This window comes from Puma concolor, chromosome A1 (genome assembly GCF_028749965.1).
Source record: "Puma concolor isolate L17-30 chromosome A1, mPumCon1.1.hap2, whole genome shotgun sequence".
Taxonomy (NCBI): Eukaryota; Metazoa; Chordata; class Mammalia; order Carnivora; family Felidae; genus Puma; species Puma concolor.
The window spans coordinates 32,192,112-32,217,001 of NC_141667.1; the positions used below are offsets into that span (position 1 = coordinate 32,192,112).

Here is a 24,890-nt window from a genome sequence, read left to right on the forward strand (position 1 = left end):
AAATGATAAAGCTAATCCTGACCACGAAGGCTTCTGGGCCAGCTCGGTTTTGAATAGTTTCTGCATGTTGATTAATTTAAGCAGAAAGGTTAAGTTCTGCATTGTCTCTTAACCTTTACACTTCTACTGTCTGTTAAAAAGTAAGTAAGTAAGTAAATAAATAAATAAGGGAAAACAAGCAAGCAAAAAAAGGCTTTTACGTGCATAGGAAATTACTGGAAAAATAGACAAAGCAGAGAGTGTTTGCCCTTCAGAAGGGGAACTGTGGAATGGAAATCTGGAAATCTTGAGTGGCAGCAGGCTTGTATTTCCTTGAACAATCTTTTGTGATGTTCAGACTTTTTCACATTTTTTTAATACCATATTCATTTTTTTTGCATGGAAAAAAAATACCCTGAACTGAACAACCTAGTTAAAAATTAAAACTTTCAATTAAAAAATTCTTAGCCAACTTGGCAATTGTCAGCTATGAGTGGGAGGGTTGCTAGTCTCAGTGATTAACCTCTCTTTCCAGAGGTCCTCTGCGATAGGCTGTCACTCCAGTGTGAGAAAGAGACGCCCATGTCTTCAGTCAGTGGCTGGGACCAGATTCCCTAGCATATACTGGGGGACTGTTCCGCACAGGGAATGCTATCGTCTGAAACTTTACGTTTCATAGCATATGTTAAAATCCCAGTGCCCGATGTGATGGTAGGAGGTGTGGCCTTTGGGAGGGGCTTTCACAAATGAGATTACTGCTCTCATACCCGTGACCCCAAAGAGCTCCCCAGCCCCTTCCAGGATGTGAGGATGTGAAAAGTTTGTAGCCTAATAGAGGACCTTAACTCAACCAGATTAGCACTCTGATCTTGGACTTCCAGAACTTCTGATAGTCTCATCTCCAGAACTGTGAGAAATAAATTTCTGCTTTTTCTAAGCTACTCTGTTTGTGGTATTTTGTCATACCGACGTGAATGGACTCAGACGGGGAAACTAAAGTTACCATCTAATGGAAATGACTAAAATGTGTACAGTTTTCATTAAATCAAGGCATCCTGGGGAAAGTGCTCAATATAAAGGGAGAATGTAACTTAACCATGTCACTTCCCTGCTTAAAAATTTTCAGTCTTCCCACTGCCTTTAGGAGGTAGTCTAAACTAGACTTACTCCAAGTTAATCTCTCCCTAAGGGTACTCCAGCCCTTTAGACACTTTTCTATTTCCACAGCCTATGCTTCCTGCTACCAAAGGGCCCATTTATGCTGCTTTTACCTTCTGGAATGTTCTCTGACATCTTTTCCCCCTCCCCCCATCCTCCCATAAACCAAACACATACACGTTCTCTCACATACACACGCTATACAGCTTGACCTGGTTAATTCCCACTCCTATTTCAAATCTTAGCTTAAACATCACTTCTTTGGTGGGGAGGGGTCTTTCCTAATCTCACAGACTAGCAAATCCATTTTCTATAAGCTGTCATGTCTTTTAAAGTAAAACAAAATGAAAGACCTTTTCTTTTACGATTGCTTATTTAATAGACTTTCAGATGGTAAGTTCCAAAAAGTCTGGAAACATGTCTATCTTATCCACACACCACTATCGCCTCGTGACTTGGTAAAGTGTCCGTCACGTAGTAGATACTAACAAAAATGTATTAAATTTAATATGCAGGTCCAATGTTGCTAACCATAATAGTGAATATTTATTGAGTGCTTACTCTGTGCCAGAGGCTGTTAAAAGTGATTTATGTAGGATTAGACATTTAATTTCTTATCTTTAAGATGATTTCTGTAATCTTCCCCATTTTACCAATAAGAAAACGCAGGTTAAATTTGTCCAGGGGCGCCTGGGTGGCTCAGTCGGTTAAGCATCTGACTTTAGCTCAGGTCATGATCTCACAGTCTGTGAATTTGAGCCCCGTGTCAGGCTCTGTGCTGACAGCTCAGAGCCTGGAACCTGCTTCAGATTCTGTGTCTCCCTCTCTCTCTGCCGCTCCCCTGCTCATCCTCTGTCTCTCTCTGTCTCAAAAATAAATAAAAACATTAAAAAAAAGAAAGAAATTTGTCCAAGGTCACACAGCTGGGAAGTGGTCCATCTAGCATTGAAACCCAGAAAGTCTGATTCTAGGGCCGAGCTGTTAATTCTTATGCTACACTGCCAAAGAGGGCTTGACAAATTCTGACTAGTAAAATAAAGAAAAGATTCACGGAAAAGGTTGCCTTGAACTTAGCCTTTGAAACATGAATAGGATTTTTGTTGCCTTGAGATCTAAGGCTAGTGGAAGTATTGTTGGGTGAGCTGGGGAGACCCCGGGCTCTAGGGCCTTGACCCAGCCCATCTGGAGGGAGTCAGGGAAGGTGACTTGTTGGTCTTGACCTGAGAAAGAATTTGAGGACAGACACTCAACACAGTAGATGAGCGACATAAATGGAAAAGTTTATTAAAGTAAAAGATACATTCTTTATATAGGTGATTAGGAGAGAGAGAGAGAGAGAGAGGTGTACCCTGGGGGTTGGGTTTCTATCTTTTATTGATGGTTATTAACTAAGGGGCAGAATATGGCCAGAAGCAGGGCCTTGTGCTTTTTCTCCCTAATTTGGTCAGGGGTTTCCTGTCATGGCACCTGCCATTTTAGGCCTGTCTGGTTTTATCCAGCTCCATCTGGAGTACTGCCAGGATAGGCCTCTGACCTTCCTGATAGTAGGCCATGACTTCCTTGTTGTTGATCTTTATCCTGTTAAAACTTGACAATCTATTCTAACAGTAGCAACTGAAGACAATTCTACTCAGTCTTCAATGCTGGGAAGTGGCAAAGCCGAGCAAAATGGCACCAGGAAACTACTCCCTACCTCTCCTGGAAGACTGAGCTCTTCTTAGCTACTGTGTTCTAATTGGCTGCAAGATAGGAGTGGTGTAATCTGTAGGCACCCGCACTTATTCCTGACATGGCTAGAAAGAAACTGGCACTGGCAGAGATCAGCTTAGCAGTGTGAAGGATTGCTTGTAGGTGTAAGAGAATATTAGCCAGGGTGTTAGGGTGCTGTTGAGCAATCCTGTCTCACTATGCCAGGATGATAGTAGTGAGTCTGAAGCAGTGAAGGTGAGGTCACTCTAGAAAGCACAGAGACAAAAGCTGGGTTGAAAAAGGCAAAGAAAATATCCATTCATCCAAAAAGAAGTCTGAGCTCAATGCCAGGCATTCAGAGATGGACCAATATTGGGACTCATCATGAAGAAAGAGCAAAAATCTTTAAAGAGAGGCCAAGAGGCAAGATTATAGAAAGCAGGATGATGCAAGGATAGAAGCAAGGTTCTTTCCTTCTTATTTAATGTTTATTTATTTCTTCTGAGGGAGAGAGCATGCATGCAAGTGGGGGAGAGGCAGCAGAGAGAGAGAATCCCAAGCAGACTCTGTGCTGTCAGCACACAGCCCAGGGCGGGGCTTGTTCTCACAAACTAGGAGTTCATGACCCGAGCTGAAATCAAGAGTTGGACACTTAACTGACTGAGCCACCCAGGTGCCCCGCAAGTTTCTTTATGAAAACCAAAATAAACCGATGTGGAGAAGCTGAAATTACAAAGAGGGGCAAAGGGTGTTCCAGAAGGCCATGCACATTATAAAGGTCAGTTAAAGCTCTCCTATATAAAGGTTTATCCAACTGATACTTCTTGAAAAGAAAGAAACATTACTTCTGGCACTGGGAGTGGAGGAGATAGAATACAACCGATAAATATTTCAGAGTTCAAATTGAAAGGGAGAGGTGGGAGAGTGACTGGAAATAGAAGGTAAAGAGATAAAACTGTTAAAGAGGCCACTGAGACTTTGTGCAGATAGATAATAAAACCATCTATTATCTATTATTATTACTAATGCCATCTCTCACTAATTGAGAGAAGGACCTAGAAAGAAGAGACTGACTGCAATCTCAGGAGCCGCCCTCAGCCTAATTGTTTAGCTACTAAATTTGGGGGTAATTTGAAATTTAGCCAGTGTCTTCGAGAGATCATTTTCCCTGCCTGTGTCTTAAATGTTAGCTGTGCTCTAGGAACTCATTCCTATGTTCTTTGTTCTCCCATTGTATGCTTCCTGGAGGATCTCAAGCGCTCTCAAGCTTTTAATGATCATCTGTATGCTGATGACTCCTAAATTTCTGCCTCCAATTCAGATTGTTCTGTCTCCGCTCACATTTGTATAATCTACTCTTTGCAGGACAACTTCACCTAGACGTCACACAGAACCTCACACTCAAAATTATCAACACTCAAATCATTATCTTGTTCTTGGAATTGACTTTGACTCTTTTTTTGGCGGACTCCCCCTTCCCTGACTTCCCACAGCTTTTTTGGTGGCCTATCATCATCCAGTGGGGGGGGGGGGGTCACCTTTGACTGTCTGTCTCCATACCTTACATCCATGGTGAGTTTATTTGTTATGTAAGATCAACTGAGAGGAAAATAGATGCCAAAGAACTGGGTCTCCCTGGGGCCCAAGAGTAGGCCTGTGGTCTAAACAAATGTGAGAGCAGAGAGACTGGTCAGTTGCAGTGAGGCAAAGAGTTAAATGCTCGATTTCCTGATGTTCAGATTTTTCAGAGACAGCACTGTTTTGGTGAACGCAGGTTAAGGATGTGGCTCCAGATGTGAGTAGCTGTCGTAGAACAGATACAGGATGTTAAGAGGCAACAAGAAGTTATTGGCAGCCACAGGATATAAGTCACCCAGGGTTTTGGCAGGATTTGGGCAGGAAAAGATGATTATAATCCAAGTGCATTTTACAATTCTTTGTTGATCTCATAAATCTTACATACTTATGGTGATCCAGTTTAAAGAAAATTGTAATGAAAACCTGAAACTTGATTTACAAATCATGACTTTCAACAACAAAAGTGGAGAGGACCAGAGGAAAACAAGTGAAAAGGAACTGATTTGTGCATGTAACCATCACTGCTTTTTCCCCATAATTGCGGGCTTCAGTGGTTCTTAGCCATTACTTCTGACTTACAAAGTAGCCAATAAACCTTGACATGTAATGTGACTGTTAATTACACACTTAATTGTAGCTAAGCCTTTTACTAATTATATTCTTAAGAAAGAATAATACAAATATTTATTGAGTGTTTGCTATGTGCCACTAATTTCCTGAGTGTTTTAGATTCATTTATCTTTACAAGGTAGGTATCATTATTTCTATTCTAAAGATGAGTAAACTGAGGCATGATGAGGATAAATAATATGCCTGAGATCTCACCACTGCTTAGGGGCAGAATTGGGATTCCAACCTATGCAGTGTGTTCTAGAACCAGAGCCACATTTGAGATAAGAGGCACTGAGAGAGTGTGAAGGTATCAGGGAAAGATGACTTTACATTAAGAAATATTCTTCATATCATGATAGGCCAGTAAAGTTCTTTCAAAAAAAATAAAAGACAGTAAATTATTGTCAATGAGTAATAAAATAGGATTTAAACAAATGAATTCATCCAATAAAAATTTGTTGAGCATATTCCATATACATATATTGAGTTGGGTATTAGTATAATAGGATATAAAGAAGTATAAAATGAATTCTTTGCCTTCAGATGGGATATATATATACATATATATATATATAGATAGATATATATATACACACCACACACACACACACACACACATCTATATATACACACACACACGCATATATACACAATGGAATATTACTTGGCAATCAAAAAGAATGAATCTTGCCATTTGCAACAATGTGATGGAATTAGAATGTATTATGCTAAGTGAAATAAGCCATTCAGAGAAAGACAAATATATGATTTCACTCATATGTGGAATTTAGGACACAAAACAGATAAACATAGGGGAAGAGAGGCAAAAATAAAATAAAAACAGAGAGGGAGGCAAACCACAAGAGACTCTTCAATACTGAGAACAAACTAAGGGCTGCTAGATGGACGTTGAGTGGGGGGATGGCTAATTGGGTGATGGGCATTAAGGAAGGCACTTGTTGGGATGAGCACTGGGTGTTATAGGCAAGTGGTGAATCACTAAATTATTCTCTGAAACCATTATTATACCATATGTTAACTAACTTGAATTTAAATAAAATAAAACGAAACAAAACAAAATAAAATAAAAATGCATTCTTTGCCTTCAATTACTGTAATAATATGCATGAAAAAAGAGGTAAAATATTACATTGAATATTAGAAAGTGCAAAAAGAAATTCTAAGAAGTCAAAATAGAGATTTCCACTTAGGTTCTTTTCTGTATGGCAGAAACAAATTTGGCTATTTCCCAAGCCTACAACAGATTAGAGTGGGGGGAGCACCAGCAGTTGTAGCACCAAGAAGGTGATTTGGGGACGTTAGCAAACTCCCAGCCAACTTATCCTATCAGTTGACACCAACTAAAAATCCAGGTCCACATCCAATGTGTTTGGTTATGGGACGCTACTCCCAGCTCCCCTGGGGGTGTAAGTAATATACAAGGTAAGCAACACATCTCCTCTGTAAAATCCAAACTACGCTGAGTGCAGAAGTCCCTCTGTTTCCAGGGTTGCAAATAAGAGAAAACACTGTATTTGCTCTCCGAATGGAGCTTCAGGGTCAGTCCCTCGCAGTGCCCCAGCCCTCACCATCTTGTGTCACTTGCAGCCATTCCTACCTATAGAGGAGCCAAGAGGCTGGTCACAGTGACGACAGGAAAACTGTGACACAGATGAGAAACAAAATTAAATAAGACAACAAGCCCTTCTTCCATCAGCAATGACAAAGGTCACCTTATCTTTGGTATGTTCTTTTTTTTTAAGAAAGTGGAACATTTGTAATACTCTTTAGAAAGATCGTCTTCCCCTCAAAAAATGTGCTTAAAGAGGGTAAATCTGGCATCCATGGGGAAAGATCAATAATCCAACATGTTCCCTGAAATTTGGGGGGAAATTGATTCCATTCTGGACTTACAGGTACAAAAATATAGGGTGATGTGGTTGCATATGGAAAAAAATGCCCTCCAAATAGTTCAGACTTTAAACTCTTTAGTATTTATGGGAAAGCATGATCACTTCAGGTTACAATGGGTAGGTATTGTTTTAAACATTGTTAAAAATAATAGAAATATCAACTGTATTCATTTAAAAGTGTATGTGTTTTTGAAACCATTGTAACAATAGTAATAAAGGACTCTGTGAAAACTGAATAAAGCAAACTTTATGGGTCACGCATGAGACCATTTAAGAAAACAAATTGTTGTCACTTCTGGTTGAGAATAAGCCAATTATTGTTCTTTATTATATCTTGCTTAGATCAAGTCTCTCTAAAGGTGATAAATACTAATCTTTTATTTATTTAAAAATTTTTAAAATGTTTATTTATTTTTGAGAGAGAGAGAGAGAGAGAGCGCGCGCATGGGCAGGGGAGGGGCAGAGAGAGAGGGAGACACAGAATCCAGAAGCAGGCTCCAGGCTCTGAGCTGTCAGCACAGAGCCCGACAGAGGGCTCGAACTCACAGACTGCGAGATCATGACCTGAGCCGAAGTTGGATGCTCAACCAACTGAACCACCCAGGTGCCCCAGATAAATACTAATCTTTTAAATGGACAGGTCCAGTTTGTGATGGTTCTAGAGAATTTAGGTGACTCTTAGGAAGATGATTACATTTGGGGTGGCATTGTGTAGAGTAAAAGTCATTTTAAGAAATAGCTTTACAGGAGCTAGAGAGGTGTGAGGTTAGTGAAAAGAGCCATTCACATTAGTCAAGCAGGCTTTACCAAAGGGAATATAAAGATGGGTTTTCACTGGTAGGCTAGCAAAAAAATGGTCTTGAAGAGCATGCAAGCAGTGTACCCAGTACTTAAATCAGCATTAATTTAGTTTTTAGTTTTATCAGGATCTTAGATGATTCTCTTTATGGGGTCTAGGTATTTGCCAAAACTCTATTGCTATGTGCACATTACTGAGGATTGGCTGTAGACCACCGTGTGTTTTCAAAAGAGATTGAAGCCACACCCCTTTTTCTTTAAGTCAGTCTTATATTCACATCAAATTCTTATTCCACTGGACTTTTCAAATTATTTAGTGTTAAACTTATTGAAGTGGCTTTTCAGCTAAAAGTTGGGCAATGTGGTCGCTTCTGAGACTTACTTCATAGGCCAGAGAAGCCACGTTCCAGGGCCTGCGGTAGTAGACCAAGGTATTTCCGTCCCGAACCCGGTCACAGAATCCATTGTAGAACTCATTGTCAAAAGGTGTGCTTAGGGGATCCATCCCTAAGATGTTGATGCTGAGAATGAACAGAGTAGCGTTAGGTATGGCGATACCAGGAGCTAATGCAAGGCAGTCCTCTGTAGCTGGGGAAAGAGAGAGCTTTGGCTCAGCCTACCCCCCCCCCCCCGCCCCCCGCTGCCCCCAACATATGCGTGATATAATCAGGAACAGAAGCAAGAGCCTGCTCACTTCTGCTTTACATCTCTGGCAGGAAGCACACCTTAGGAAGACCTTATAAACTTCCAGGCAACCTCGGCACTGTGGAGACTACAATGAAAGATATGCAGTAAGTAGGGAGCATGGGACCATCTGGCTCCTAGAGTCTTAACCCCAGTGTTGTAACTCTCAGCTAACTTCCCTTAGTGAACTAAGAGCCAACTCTGTAATACCACCTATTTAAATTATTTGAGAACAGAGCATCTCAGGGGGGCAGTATAACATATGCATGTAATTTTTAATCTACGAATCAACATTGGGGCTCTTTCTCTCCCCATGCTCTTTTAAACTTAAGCTTTTTCCTCCATCTGCCTCACTGCTTGTCAAGAACCTCATTCCCTCCAGTCTTATATCATCTCTATTATATTTTCCAAAGGGAAACACAAAAATTTCAGCATCCTGACAAGGCATTCTCAAAAATTCTACTTTTTCCTCCCAGCAAAATATTTTTATTTGGAAAGGTTCAATTCAGAAATAGAAACCTTATTTAACTTAAAAGAAGTTAAGTTTGAGTTGTAGGGCTCAAAGCAACGTATGAACAAGAAGCATTCTCTGAGAAGAACACTTCTGTTTATTGGAGGAACAGTCATTGCTATCTAGACTGCCTCTGGAATATGGGGTTCTAGACCAAGGAGGCCAAGACGGAGGTTTGATCTGCATAGTTGTAACTGAGTTTGACACAAAAGCAGAAATTCTTCCATTTCTCTAGACCACGACCCAAACTTTTGGGATTCGCTCTCTCTCTCTCTCTCTGCCCCTACCCCGCTTGTGTGTGATTTCTCAAAATAAGTAAATAAACTTTAAAACAAAATAATCCAAAGACGAATACACATGTGCCAAATGAGCAGCACAGGTAAGTGCTACACAGGTTCCCGACAGGAAGAAACCCCATTTCAGGGTCATAAATAGAGTTTTAGAAGAAGTAGGATTTGACTTGGGTTTTGAAGGATGGGGATGCAAGGGCAGGAGGAATGGTGTGCATAAAAGCATGGAGGTGGAAATGTGTATGGCATGATTTCACGTAGAAGTGTCCAGATTTTCTGCTTGTTTACTCTATAAAAGATGATGTCCAACTCAGCCTGCCTGCACAATTTTAGCTTGATATATAAAATTTTTCATCTTGGGGTGCCTAGGTGGCTCAGTCGGTTGAACATCCAACTTCGGCTCAGGTCACGATCTCATGGCTGGTGAGTTCAAGCCCTGCATCAGGCTCTGTGCTGAAAGCTCAGAGCCTGGAGCCTGCTTCATATTCTGTTTCCTTCTCTCTCTCTGCCCTCCCCTGCTCACGCTCTGTCTTTCTCTCTGTCTCTCTCTCTCTCAAAAATAAGCAAAACATAAAAAAAAAACTTAAAAAGTTTTTCATCTTAAGTTTGAGTAGTTGCAAAGGGTATAATTTCTCAGCAGGCTACAAATATTTATTTACACCTTAAAATACAATTGTTTTGTCTCTTTTTAAAATAAATCCAATGAAATGCCATAGTATTGGGTGGGTATCAAATCACTGCAATGTTTATATATCTTTAGCAACCAGACAGTTTATGATATTCTTTTTGATTCCTTTTTTTTTTTAAAGACAATTTATTTTTCAGAGAAGTTTTAGGTTCACTGCACAATGAGTGAAAGATACAAAGATTGTTCATATGCACTTACCCCTTTTTATTCTTGAATCCATATTTCTATTCCAATTCCACAGAATTTTCATCTAATGTGATGTTATTTTAGCTTGGAATTTTTTTTTTTTTTAATTTTTTTTTCCAACGTTTATTCATTTTTGGGACAGAGAGAGACAGAGCACGAACGGGCGAGGGGCAGAGAGAGAGGGAGACACAGAATCGGAAACAGGCTCCAGGCTCTGAGCCATCAGCCCAGAGCCCGATGCGGGGCTCGAACTCACGGACTGCGAGATCGTGACCTGGCTGAAGTCGGTCGCTTAACCGACTGCGCCACCCAGGCGCCCCAAGAATTTTTTTTTTTATTTATATAATTTATTGTCAAATTAGTTTCCATACAACACCCGGTGCTCATCCCAACAGGTGCCCTCCTCAATGCCCATCACCCACTTTCCCCTCCCCCCACCCATCAACCCTCAGTTTGTTCTCAGTATTTAAGAGTCTCTTATGGTTTGACTCCTTCCCTCTCTGTAACTTTTTTTTCCCCTTCCCCTCCCCCATGGTCTTCTGTTAAGTTTCTCAGGATCCACATATGAGTGAAAACATATGGTATCTGTCTTTCTCTGTATGACTTATTTCACTTATTTCACTTAGCACAACACTCTCCAGTTCCATCCACGTTGCTACAAAAGGCCAGATTTCATTCTTTCTCATTGCCAAGTAGTATTCCATTGTATATATAAACCATATCTTCTTTATCCTTCGTCAGTTGATGAACATTGTTGAAAGTGCTGTTATAAATATTGGGGTACAAGTGCCTCTATGCATCAGCACTCCTGTATCCCTTGGGTAAATTCCTAGTAGTGCTATTGCTGGGTCATAGGGTAGATCTATTTTTAATTTTTTGAGGAACCTCCACACTGTTTTCCAGAGCAGCTGCACCAGTTTGCATTCCCACCAACAGTGCAAGAGGGTTCCCGTTTCTCCACATCCTCTCCAGCATCTATAGTCTCCTGATTTGTTCATTTTAGCCACTCTGACTGGCATGAGGTGGTATCTCAGTGTTGTTTTGATTTGTATTTCCATGATGAGGAGTGAGGTTGAGCATCTTTCATGTGCCTGTTGGCCATCTGGATGTCTTCTTTAGAAAAGTGTCCATTCATGTGTTCTGCCCATTTCTTCACTGGATTATTTGTTTTTTGGGTGTGGAGTTTGGTGAGTTCTTTATAGATTTTGGATACTAGCCCTTTGTCTGATATGTCATTTGCAAATACCTTTTCCCATTCCATCGGTTGCCTTTTAGTTTTGTTGATTGTTTCCTTTGCAGTGCAGATATCTTGGAAATTTTAATTGATTACTTTTTTATACTTTCCTGTACTAAAAAGATATTAAGTGAAATTTCTAAAATTTCAAGATACCTTTTGACCATAGGGTCTAAGTAATTAAAAGTTCCTCTGGATTGAATTATTATTATTATCAGTATATATAAGTATTAAAAATTTTAAAGAAATAAACATAAGTAATTGCGGGGGGGGGGAATGGTGTCTCAGTGAAATGAATGGGACTTCTTTTTAAATTAATTGATGAGTTCCTGCCCTTGTGGGTGAATATTATTGCTAGAAAAAGACAAGATTCATGATCAACTGTATTCCTACTTTCTATTTTTATAGATGTAAATGCTGAGAAACTTTACTCATGTACATAAGTAGATAAGAATAGAAGGAATTTTGCCATGGCAATGTCACTTGATTCTTTGATCTTCTGAGATGTATGCCAAAAAAAGGTCACAGACTAGTTTTTCATTAAAAATTATTTTCATAGCCCATTGTCTGACAATTGATTAGAATATCTTTCAGTGTTGTTGATAAAAAGAGTGAGAGACCAGTTGACTTACAAGGCGTTGGAGCCCAACTGAGCAGCAATATTTGGAGACGTTTCTTGGTTCTTCCACACGGTAAAATTTAGTTGGGTAAGGGGTGTATTCTCCTTTTGGAAAGTGAAAGCTCAGTGATTTAAAAATTTTTTTTTTTTTTCAACGTTTATTTCTTTTTTGGGACAGAGAGAGACAGAGCATGAACGGGGGAGGGGCAGAGAGAAAGGGAGACACAGAATCGGAAACAGGCTCCAGGCTCTGAGCCATCAGCCCAGAGCCCGACGCGGGGCTCGAACTCACGGACCGCGAGATCGTGACCTGGCTGAAGTCGGACGCTTAACCGACTGCGCCACCCAGGCGCCCCGAAAGCTCAGTGATTTTAAAAGGGGAGATGAAAGGGGAGAATGGGTTTGATAACCTGAATGCCACGGAGTTGTTAAGCTTATCAAGTTTATGAACAATATATATGTATGGAATCGAAGATTTCCTGTCAGTCCAATAGAGTAGTTAAGCCACTAATAGTTGAGGAAACTACTATGTGAAAACTTACCTGCCCCTTAGAAAGTCTTTTTTGCACCCCATGGTACGCATACCCCACTTTGTAGGTTTTGTTTTACAGAACAGCAAATCGACTAGTTGGCTGCATCCATCTGGAAAGTTACAATGAAGCTGATCCACAGTCTAAAGCACAACTAAGGAAGAAATGTTTCAAAACTTTTGACTTGGTTCCACTACTACAGAGACAGCCAGTCTAGTCTAGAATGAGCCAACTTTTTTTTCAGCCAAGAAACATGAAAACTTCTCATGGATGGAATGTCATCGCCTGGGAAATTAAAAAAAGCATGTATATTTTGTCAGCACCTAGAGGTGCCTGTTTTCACGCCAGCATCTAGAACCATAGACGGTTCCAATTTACCAGGTAAACAGAAAACAAAGATCCTTCCACAGAAGTGGTATTATGCTTAGAGCACATTAAAAAAAAAAAAAAGTAATTCATTGCATGCTGTACATCATTTACAGATGGTTTGGATTTATATTTTTTCAATGAATGCAAGATGAGCTGGGGATTTCCCTAAACACTTCTGGAGAATCTCAGATGCCTACAAGGCAAGAGGCGGAAACATTTGTGATACAAGGGAATTCTCTTGGCATTAAGAATTTAAGTGGGAGTCCTTCAAATGAAAAACACATATAAGTTAAGGACTGTAGGTAGTGACTTGTGACTTTCATGTGTAAAAGAATCTGGCTGTGTATGACTGCTGATAAGGCTCAGTGAGAGTTTCCAGATTGGACTGTGTAGAAGCAGTTTACAAGCATGTTGCTCTGACTAGGGTGTTCACTCCTATTACCTCTATTCAATATATCCCATTAGGCCCTTAGAAGAATAATGGAGATACATCGTAAATAAACATGCAACATTAATGGGATTGAAGAATATCTCAAATCTAATAAAGCATGTCATTTTGGAAACTCTTCTTAAATATTAATTACTGATTTATACTATTCTTCAATATTCTTAATTCAAAAATGTGGGTAATAAATAGCTACCTAAGGAGTTTCATTTTCTAAGGTTAGTTTTACTTTGTTTTTTTTTTTTTTTATTTTTTTTATTTTTTTCAACGTTTATTTATTTTTGGGACAGAGAGAGACAGAGCATGAACGGGGGGAGGGGCAGAGAGAGAGGGAGACACAGAATCGGAAACAGGCTCCAGGCTCTGAGCCATCAGCCCAGAGCCTGACGCGGGGCTCGAACTCCCGGACCGCGAGATCGTGACCTGGCTGAAGTCGGACGCTTAACCGACTGCGCCACCCAGGCGCCCCAGGTTAGTTTTACTTTGAAGATAAAGTGTTGATTCATGGGCTTTGCAGTGATGGTGATGTGGGTGGCATGATGAGCATGTGGACAGAAGGCCAGGGTGATGGTGAAACAAATCTAGTTTTATAAAAGAGAAATGTGGGTTTCAGTTCCACTAGAGACTAAAGAGTTCTGCTAGAATCTAAAGAGACTAAACTGGTTTTATTTGCTTCACTCAGTTTTTATCTGTAAAATGAATATAATAACTCCCCTGACAGCCTCACAGGATTATTATGCAAAGCTAAAGAGAAACAACGTAGAAAAAGGTGCTGAAAAGTTCAAAGTATTATGCAAATGAAAGCTGTTGGAGAGTAATAGGCTTTATGAAGCCTAAATTAGTTACAGGTTATTGTTCATGGTAGTAGGGAATTTAATTAAAAAATGCTGGTGGACTTATTCTATGGGGACCAACCTCATTTTCCACCTCTGCAGCCAACCTTCTCCCGTAGCTGGGGCCCCACCCTCTTTCTTGGTCTCGAACAGTCAGCCCTCTGACGTTCCCTTCCGTCAGGCCTTACGGTGGTAAAGCATGATGTATTTAGGGAGTCCCAGCCAGCTCTCTGGAATGCCTCATCATATAACTTCCTACAAATGTTTTATATGAAATTTTTCTTTTCTCTGAGCAAAGAAAACCAATAGATTATGAATGATTGTTTTTCAGCTAAGTGGGCTACAATTTCTGTAGCCTTTTATAAGACAGGGTGTAAATTTGCCTTGTGAGAAAATACATAACATATGCAATGCCCACCTTCAAGCCCATCTGTTTAGATTAGAGAGAAAACTGTTTCTTGGATCTACAACAAAACAAAACAAAGTGACAATGGACTTTCACCAGGGGCTCACAGTATCTCCTTGAAGAAAACAGCAAGAAGAGTCAGAACTCACTGGAGCATACAGTAATCTGGTTATAAGGTTGCAGACAACCCCCATACCATTTACTAACAATTGTTAAAATAACCTCCTGAGTCTGGAGACAAAAACTATTATACATTGGACTCAAGACTCCTACCTTTAGGCTAAAGGCAAAGACACTTAGTATTAGTGGGCAATAGTTGAATGCTGCTAGGACAAGATTTCATAAAGTGAATAGAGGATGTGTGAAATGTTTTATCTGGCGCCTGACTCTTGGTTTCCTGGACTTTTTTCCTTACTGTGATTCAACAAGCACAAGTTCCATCTGGTTTAGAGAGAGAAGACGTCTCCACTTGTAGCCAAACCGATGCAGGGGTCTTACCTTAGGAACTGCCCCCTGCCTTGGTATAAGGTCTCAGTCTGAGCACCAATGACATTGTGGGTCCTGTGCACTGCAGGATGGTTAGCATCATCCAAGGCCTCTACCCACTGAATATCAGCAGGGCTCCCTCACCCCCTGGGTCCTCCATCCCATACCCCACTGTTGTGACCAGCAAAATAGTTTCCGGACATTGCTAAATGTCCTCTGGGAAAAAAAAATCGCCTCTGGTCGAGAACCAGTACCTTAGTTCCTCCTCTTGCTTTTACCGTCACCCACATCTTCTTCTTGCCTCTCCCTATCCCCATTTCCAGGACTCGAGTCCTGAACCTGAGTTTCCAGGTACCCAGTTTCAATCTTACCTGATGCCAGTTGACAGTATTTTAGAAGCACTTATTTTCATTAATCAATCAATTAATTAATTCCTCTATATATCTACCCACCAGTATTTAATGAGTGCCTATGATGAACCAGGCACTGGGATTACGAGGTTGATAAGACACATTGCACTACAGGCAACGAAACAGAGCCATGTGCCATCTCTGTCAATGCACCACTGGATGTGGGAACAGCTGTCTCGTTGAGTACAATTTGCCAACAAATCCACCGCAAGTACCTTCACTGAAGAAAGCTCAGAACCACAATTGGAAAGTATGCTGTAGACATTCCTGGGGTGTCCTCTATTTGGAACAGGATAGCACGTGGGGCTTATGTCATTTTTCTAATTCCTAGGGCACAGATCTCTGGGTAAAGGTCCTTATTCTGCAGAACTCTGAGTTCTAAACTGTCCAAGACTTCTCACCTGAGCTTAGCTGCCCAGAGCTCCTATGTAGAACATGGATGGAACTTCATCTTGTAATGAGAACCAGAGTCTCAACACCATTGCCATCAGGCATCAGAACTGATTATTCTGCCCTATTCCTCCTGGGTCAACTCTACAAGGCAGGAAACTCCTGAGAACTTACAACCAGGTGTAGATCCGGGACAAGTTCCAGTGGAAGGCAGCCTTGCTGACAATTCAAATATTTGAATTGAATTGCCAGACCAACCACAGGCGATTTCAATTTCAAGTGTTAACATATCACTTTAACATTGCTATGGCCTTCCAGAGGTTCATAAATGAGGTGCTTCATCTCCTGTTGGACTCAAATAATCACCTATCATCCTGATTCTATGGACCCCCTACTAAGGCTGGACAGCGTGTCCAAATTATCTGGAGATACTGATGCAGCACTTTACCTTCTTTCAAGCTCAAGCATAATTCAAACAGAAAGCGGACCCATGAGCTACTCTCTAACTCAGACCCTCCGTCATCCCAGCACAGCAGGGGAGATAGAGGTCACTTTCATCCTCAAGGAGAAACATTTAAGCCAAGTACAGACCCATAGCCTGCTGTCCGGGCCAGTTCGGATTCTTCCACTACTCTGTCACGGCAGGGAGGACGGGGATCACTTTCACAATCATCCTCATCTGAAAAGTCCCCGCAGTCATTGTCACCATTACACAGAAGTCGCCTCTTTATGCATCTGCCTGCAATCAAAATCAAGAAAGACACTGTGGCAAGATTTCATTCTTTCTCATTGCCAAGTAGTATTCCATTGTATATATAAACCACATCTTCTTTATCCATTCATCAGTTGATGGACATTTGGGCTCTTTCTATAATTTGGCTATTGTTGATAGCGTTAAATCTTGCCATTTGCAACAACGTGGATGGAAATGGAAGGTATTATGCTAAGTGAAATAAGTCAGCTAGAGAAAGACAGATATCATACGTTTTCACTCATATGTGGAAACTTAACAGAGGATCATGGGGGAGGGGAAGAGGAAAATAGTTTCAAACAGAGAGGGAGGCAAACCATAAGAGACTCTTAAATCCAGAGAACAAACAGGGTTGAAGGGGGGAGGGAGGGGAAAATGGGTGATGGGCACTGAGGAGGGCACTTGTCGGGATGAGCACCGGGTGTTGTATGTAAGCAATGAATCATGGGAATCTACTCCTGAAGCCAAGATCACACTGTATAAACTGTATGTTACCTAACTTGACAATAAATTATATTTAAAAAAGAAAAAAAAAGATACTGTGTGTCTAATGCCAAATGTCCTCTCTTCCTGAAGTTATCAAGTATACTTTAATGACAGAGGGGAGGGAATGTGCATACATTTGAATTCTTTGTACAACATTTATAGGTGGCCCTTTTACACTTGCAACCATTAGCGTGTCAAAGCAGACGTGTTTTTTTTCTGCTCATGAGTGCACACAGAAGCCCACAATGAGCAAGGAGGATGCAAGGATTACCTGTGCCACATTTAAACTCATTCCCACAGTCTTCCTCCAGGTCTCTGCAGGGCTCAGTAGGCTCACACAGTCTTCTGTCTCCCACAGCATCCACGCACTTTTGTCCCTTAAATTGCCCAAAGGCCTCAATGTTCCTTGAACGAAACTGCACAAAACCAGCTGGAAACATTAGAATTTCTAACGCCAAAAAGGAATAACGTCTAAAACTGCATCCACAGCACTGTAGCCTTCTACTCCCAGATGAGTCTATGGTTTTACGATGGAAGCCCTAAAAGCAGTCACTAATGCTTGTGACAGTGACACCTGGCGTTCTAGGGTCGGCAGTCTCTCCTGCAGAATCTGGTTCCTTGTGACGCTCATTTAGTACTATCCACCACATTCAGATTTCCGAGCAGGATGAGACTCTTCCCTTTAGATATCCATCTTTCCATCTCAGTTTGGAATTCAGCTGGGGGGCTCCCTCCCTCCAGTCCTTTTCCTGGGGATACCGGCAACCCAGTTTCCATTTGGGGACATCAGCCGAGGGAATGACAATGAATACTTACCATTTGTTTGAGGCAAGGGTCACACACTGACCATTCGCTCCAGGAACTCATTCTGCAGTCTATCGGAAGTGGTGTCTCATTCTCTTGTCCGGTCTCTGGGGTAAAACTAAGACAACAGAATGCGTCAACTTCGTGGCATGACATGTGCCTGTTTCCAAGAAGCCTTCACAAGCCAGTCTAATTTCTTTACTACTTTTCTGCCTTGTAAAATCAAAGGACGTATCCGTTTACCATATCTCTCATTTGACATTTGATCACATGCTGCTTTGTATTTTCAACTGGTTTTGTTGTTGAATTCTCGTACAGCTTTGTAATTTAACTTTGAATCTAACGATGCCTGGAATCATGGTGATGAGGAGAAAGTGGGTGACGGGCACTGAGGAGGGCACCTGTTGGGATGAGCACCGGGTGCTGGATGGAAACCAATTTGACAATAAATTGTATTGAAAACAATGGTGATGAGGAAGACCAGCAGGTCTTCCCGCTACCTGTTTTACACGGATTAGTCACTTATTTCCAAACAACTTATGAACTCAGTGAAGCACCTTGTTTCACTTTGCATCCCCCAGAGTCTGAGAAAGCCTCTGGTGACCTGGTTCTCTTGAAAATTCCAGCCAGGGGGCCCAGGCACTCTGGGAGCTTGCACCTGGTAGACGAAGACCTCCTCCCGCTGCACCGTGAGTGTCCTAAACTGCAAGCCCGACCACTTCACTCTCCGCTTCAGGACTTACCCCTTACCGTAATGGATTTTAAGGCATATATTTTGGCACTTGTAGCCTTCCCCTCCTCCCTCTAGACCCAAAGCTCAGCAGCGTTTTTCTGGCTTTGAACATTTCTTTCTTCTTCTGTTCACTATTTGGATCTCTTCTGGTTGCAACACCTCCTTGGATTACTATATCATTCAATGAAAGAAAGAAAGAGAGAAAGAAAGAAGGAAAGAAAGAAAGAAAGAAAGAAAGAAAGAAAGAAAGAAAGAAAGAAGAAAGAAAGAAAAAAAGAAAGAAAGAAAGAAAGAAAGAAAGAAAGAAAGAAAGAAAGAAGAAAAGGAAACAAAAGCAAAAGCCACTGAACAAGAATCCTATAAATGTCCTGCCCCCACTTCCCTGAACTGGTACCTACTCTTTCTAGAGCACAGTCTCACTCCAGAAGGGTGGCTAGGTAAGGCCAATCCCTCCACAGAGTCTCCAGATTCCAGCACTTCTCTGAGACTTTGACCAATTGTATTTGTCCTCCATTAAAACTCTTCCTTGCTACCAACTGTTTTTCAATTTGTTATATATTGTGTTCAAGTCTTTGCCATTAAGCAGAAACAAGCAAATGAATAAGCAAATAAAACACTCTTTCTGAGTCCCTTCCAGGCACCCCCATTTCCCTCCTGTCCTTCACAATGTCACTTCTTATTTTAAAAAAAAATTTTTTTTACTGTTTATTTTTGAGAGACAGAGCATGAGCGGGGGGAGGGGCAGAGAGAGAGGGAGACACAGAATCCGAAGCAGGCTCCAGGCTCCAAGCTGTCAGCACAGAGCCTGATGCGGGGCTTGAACTCACGAACTGTGAGATCGTGACCTGAGCCGAAGTCGGACGCTTAACCGACTGAGTCACCCAGGTGCCCCTCCACAATGTCGCTTCTTAAAGGAATTGTTATAAACATATTTATGTTTCTCTTTCATTAAAAAAAAAAAAAAAGTTTCCTCTCTTTCACCACTATGTGTCCCATTAGCTACCTCTGAAATTCTCTCCTCCTTTTATCTATCTTCAAAGAGTAGTTTGCACCCTATCTCCGGCTCCTAACCTCCCAATCACCGTTCAGCCCTCCTGCCCCAAGGACATTGCTCTTGCCAGAGTCAATGATGACAGACAGCTATGTGGCACACTTGGTCCTTTCAGTGCCTGTCTTATTGACTTCCTCACAGCTGTCAATGCAGTTGGCCATTCTGGCTGTTTAAAAACAGCCTCTTCCCTCGGACTGAATGATACTGAACTCCTTTCATTTCTTCTTTCTATACTGCCCAGTTCTCCTAGACCATGTAGGCTCCTCCTCCTTAGACAGTCTCTGAAAGGCTGTTTTTCCTCAAGGCCCTGTCTTGAACCTGTCTTTTAAAAAATGTCTACACTTTCTCAGGGCTTTGGTTTCCATGCACATACTAATGACATTGAGAGATAAGTCTGCAGTCCAGACACCTCTCTTGAATTTTAAGCTCTTGGATATAACTCCCAATTGGATGTCTGCACTTGGATTTCATTATGCCCCATTGAACTCACCATATTCTCCAAACAAATACATTATTTTCCCCTCCTTTCAAAGCTGCTGCTTGCCCTGTATTGTCCTGGTAAATGGCACTTCCATTTATGCAGTCGCCCTGGCCAGAGACTTGGATATTGTCTGTCTTAGCCTGCAACCCTCCCACTCATCTTCCGTATCTAATCAACAACTAAAACCTGTTATTTAGTCTCATAAATAACTCTCAAGTCCATTTGCCCTTCATCTCTGCCAGACACTTTTCTGTTCTACACTAACATTACATCTCTCCCAGATGACAATACTTTTTTCCCTAATCCAGTTTCCATAAATCATACACAAGGATCTTTTAAAAATGCAGGATTTGATCGTATCATTCCCCTTCTGAAAATGTTTATTTACGCTTCCTATCACTTTTATGATAAAGCCCAAATTTTCTAACATGGTGTGGCAGGCCGAATAGTGATGCCCAAAGATGTCCACATCCTGATCCCTAGAATCTATGAATGTTCACCTCACATGGCAGACGGGACTTTGCAGGTGTGACTAAGAGAAGATTATTCTGTATCATCTGGGTGAACTCATTCTAAACATGTGGGTTCCTAAAAAGCAGAAGAGCATACCAGGGAGGTATGAAGACAGAAGAAGAAGTAGGAGAAATTCAAAACATGAAAAGGGACTCCACTGGCTATTGCTGGCTGTAAGGAAGGAAGGAGACCATGAACCAAGGAATGTAGGCATCTTCCAGAAGCTGGAAAAACCAAGGCTCTTCCCTAGGGCCTCCAGAGAGGAACATAACCCTGCTAGCACTCTGATTTTGGTCCACTGAGACCCACTTGAGACTTCTGACCTTTAGAACTGTAACATAATATGTTTGTATCACTTTAAGCCACTAATTTGTGGTAATTTGTCACAGCTGTAGTGGGAAACTAGGACACATGGTCTAGAGAGCTCTGTACAGCCTATCTCCTTCCTCATTCTTCATCCTCACTTTCTCCATCAAAACTTTAGCCACATTGAACTTGAAGTTCCCAAGATAAACTACTTTTTCTCATGTCTTCAGGCCTTTTGACCTTCTATTTCCTACTTATTACATGATCTCATCTTGGGCATAATGTGTTCTTTCCCCATGAGCATTCCCTAAACTCCTCGTGTAATTTATTTTTCTCTGCCCCTATTTGTATATAATCTTGTTCTCTATTATATCATAAGCACTTTTGCAATGATACATTTCATTTAATTAGCTCATTCCTTCATGCATCCTTTCATTTATCCATTCATCAAATATTTATTAACTGTCTCTATTTGCTAAGCATGAGGGGTATAATGGTGTAAAAAAGAACAAAACAAAATAAAAGAAAAACTACGATCCCTGATCTAAAAGGGATTTTATTCTAAATAACAATATCAGTGAGCTAGGAAACTTTGAATCCTGTTCAGCTTGTTATTGGAATAGGAATGCTAACTGGTGCAACCATTCTGGAGAACAGTGTGGCGGTTCCTCAGAAGGTTGAAGATAAAGCTACCCATGACCCAGCAATTGCACAACTCATTCAAATGTTACAAAAATATTCAGTCAATGCACCTAATGTTTACAGCAGCATTATCAATAATAGCCAAATTATGGGAAGAGTCCAAATGTCCATCAACTGATGAATGGATAAAGAAGATGTGGTATGTGTGTGCATAAAGGAATATTACTTGGCCATCAAAAAGAGTGAAATTCTTGCCATTTGCAATGGTAATGGAGCTAGAGTGTATTATGCTAAGGGAAATAAGTCAGAGAAACAGAAATACCATATGATTTCACTCATATGTGGAATTTAAGAAACAAAACAAATGAACATAGAAGAAGGGAAGGGAAGGTAAAATAAGAGAAAAACAGAGAGACAAACCATAACAGATTCTTCACTACAGAGAACACACAGAGTTTCTAGATGTGAGGTGGGTGCAGGGATGGGCTAAACAGGTGAAAGACATTAAGGAGGGCACATGTGATATATGTAAGTGATGAATCATGAAATTCTACTCTTAAAACCAATATTACACTATACGTTAAGTTATTTGAATTTAAATAAAATCTTGGAAGAAAAAAAAAAGGACCATAGTTGATTCTCATATTCATGCAATGTTGGGAAATGATGCTTGGCTACGTCTGGAGGATATTCATGAATCTGAAGGGGTAGAATTCAAGTTAGTTGGGGGTACCCATTATATCAATAGAACCCAAACTTGAAGCCACCACGAACCTGAAAATGTCACTGAGGTAGTTTATCATTAATTTCAGGAATTCCTCTAGGTTCTATCTACTAATGTCTGCATGGATCTTTCCAATAACTTTGTTTCTCTAGTATTAGTCCTGTTGCCTTCAACTAGGTTATCTCCTCCTGTTTATCTTTTTTTTATATTCATCACTTACTCAGATGATCACATTAGAATTTTGTCTTAACATCTCCCCCAAAGAGATTATCTCTTGGTTGTAGAAACTGCACTGATAGACCAGGGGTATGATACTTTTATCTTTCTCATCTGCCGATGAGATCAGCTTCAGTGAATAACTAGTCCAGAGGGTACAGTACAGACTGAAGGATCATGTATGGGGAGGTAAAATCCACTGCAAATACTCCAGAATGAGTTAGAATCCTTTGTTGAGCAAGCCTAGGACCCAGCCAGTGATGGGGGCTGATGAGAAATGTGGTTCATCTATTTCACACATAGGTAGCAAGACCCTGCTCCAAAAATACTGGTATTGCCTATCGACTGTTCTCTAACATCCTTTGCATGAAAAACAGCACCACATCACACCGATTCTCTTCCTTGTTAGCTTCTAACTCAAGAACTTCTTTTCTTTTTTGTAGATTTAACTCACACTCTGTACTCAGTACAGAGCTCTGCCTTTGATCTTTTATTGCCCCCCAGACCATGATTTGGATTTATCTCATGAATGACCCATGAATGACCCCATAGGAACTCTCTTGATGACATCCTTGCCTTGGGAGGAGACTTACAGCCCTCTAGATATCAGGCACAGGGTATTTGTTGGTTTACTGGTTCTGTCATAACCAGATACTACAGACTGTGTGGCTTAAACAATAGAAATTTATTGGGGCGCCTGGGTGGCGCAGTCGGTTAAGCGTCTGACTTCAGCCAGGTCACGATCTCGCGGTCCATGAGTTCGAGCCCCGCGTCAGGCTCTGGGCTGATGGCTCAGAGCCTGGAGCCTGTTTCCGATTCTGTGTCTCCCTCTCTCTCTGCCCCTCCCCCGTTCATGCTCTGTCTCTCTCTGTCCCAAAAATAAATAAACGTTGAAAAAAAATTAAAAAAAAAAAGAAAAGAAATTTATTTTCTTACACTTCTGAAGTCTAGAAGTCTGAGATCAGGGTATCTGCAGGGTTGATTTCTTCTGAGGCCTCGCCTTGGCTTCTAAATGGCCATCTTGTCCCTGTGTCTTCACATGGTCTTTCCTCTCTACGGCCTGTGTTCAAATTTGTTCTTCTCATAAGGACTCTTTTTATAAGTCACATTGGATCAGAACCCCCCCCCCCCCCCCCCCGCCCAATGAACACATTTTAACTTGATTACCTCTTTAAAGACCCTGTCTCCCCAAACAGTCATTTTCTGAGGTATTGGAGGTTAGGGCTTCGACATATGAATTGGGGGTGGGCACAATTCAGCCCACAATATTCAATAAACGTGTTTTTTTCTTATTAAGCAGTTTCTTCTATATGTCTACTAGTTTTACTAGTCAATTTTCAAATCTCATTTTCTTATTAATCTTTCATTCTACCACCGAGGGGTAAATTTGGTAGGTGTTATTAGTTGTCTTTTACAGATGAGAAACTAAAACCAGAATTACAGGACTTATCCAAAGTCGGGCATTAGTGGCAAAACCAGGTGGAGAATTTACCTCTCTCTGCTCCTAATTCACTGCAATTTTTCCTTGTCCCCCATGCTACCTCCCCTTACATCACTAATCAAAGCCTCTTTGAAATGACTTAAAAGGTCATAGCTTAGTCAATAATTTTTGGATGTAATAGTTTAATGATTTTTAGACATTTTGAGATACAGAAAGTTAACAAAAACTTTCCTTCCTTCCTTCCTTCCTTCCTTCCTTCCTAGTATAGCAGTTCCAGGTAAAGCACATTAATTGGACAACTTGTTTCTTTCCTGGATCTATTTTAAGTTTAAACCTAAATGATATGAAATTAGGCAAAAATAAGTTAAAAAGTGTGGGAACTTCTGGCTGTTTTCCCTTCATGCACCAGGTACCTGGATACTTGGAGGCAAAATATGGCAGGACTGTGGGGAATTTTTAGGAGGAAATAGTAGATTGTGCCAAAGGAATGGGCTATTGAAATGAATGCAGTATGCAAATGTTAAGATAGGAGGTGAGTGTTCTTGGATAGGGATTTCTGAGCCTAACGTTCCCTCCCAAGCTCCTCTGACTCACTAGGCAGATAATCTCTTGTAGTTCAAGGGCTGTATATGTACAATGCCTATCACCTGCCTTTCACCCTGCTGAGTTATTAGACTGAGTGGAGAAGTATTTGTAAAGCACTGTCTGGATTCCTAGATGAAATGTGTTTATCAAGTAAAACCTATCTCCAAGTGTTTCAATCTCAGCTTGAAAGTCATTTCCCAGATCAAAGTGATGTATATCAGCATGACAGGAGGTCTAACTCTGGGCCAGAAATGCATTAAATGAAGGGCCATTGATGTACGCCTGGTTCCATCTCCCAGCCATAAAATATTTCCAGCTTTAGTAGGAGGAAACCTCCAGGAGCAGCTCA

The 24,890-nt window shown here is 40.9% G+C and overlaps 1 protein-coding gene across 1 annotated transcript in view; it reads right to left on the reverse strand.

The window, feature by feature from the left end:
- Positions 1 to 24,890, reverse strand: part of C9 (complement C9) — a 56,435-nt gene that overhangs the window by 23,421 nt on the left and 8,124 nt on the right. Inside the window, exons 2-5 of the mRNA XM_025924942.2 lie at positions 17,862 to 17,967; positions 17,317 to 17,461; positions 16,400 to 16,547; positions 8,110 to 8,248 (exon numbers count right to left, since the gene is read on the reverse strand). Of these exons, the coding sequence (XP_025780727.1) occupies positions 8,110 to 8,248; positions 16,400 to 16,547; positions 17,317 to 17,461; positions 17,862 to 17,967 (538 nt within the window). The remainder of the gene's footprint in view (positions 1 to 8,109; positions 8,249 to 16,399; positions 16,548 to 17,316; positions 17,462 to 17,861; positions 17,968 to 24,890) is intronic.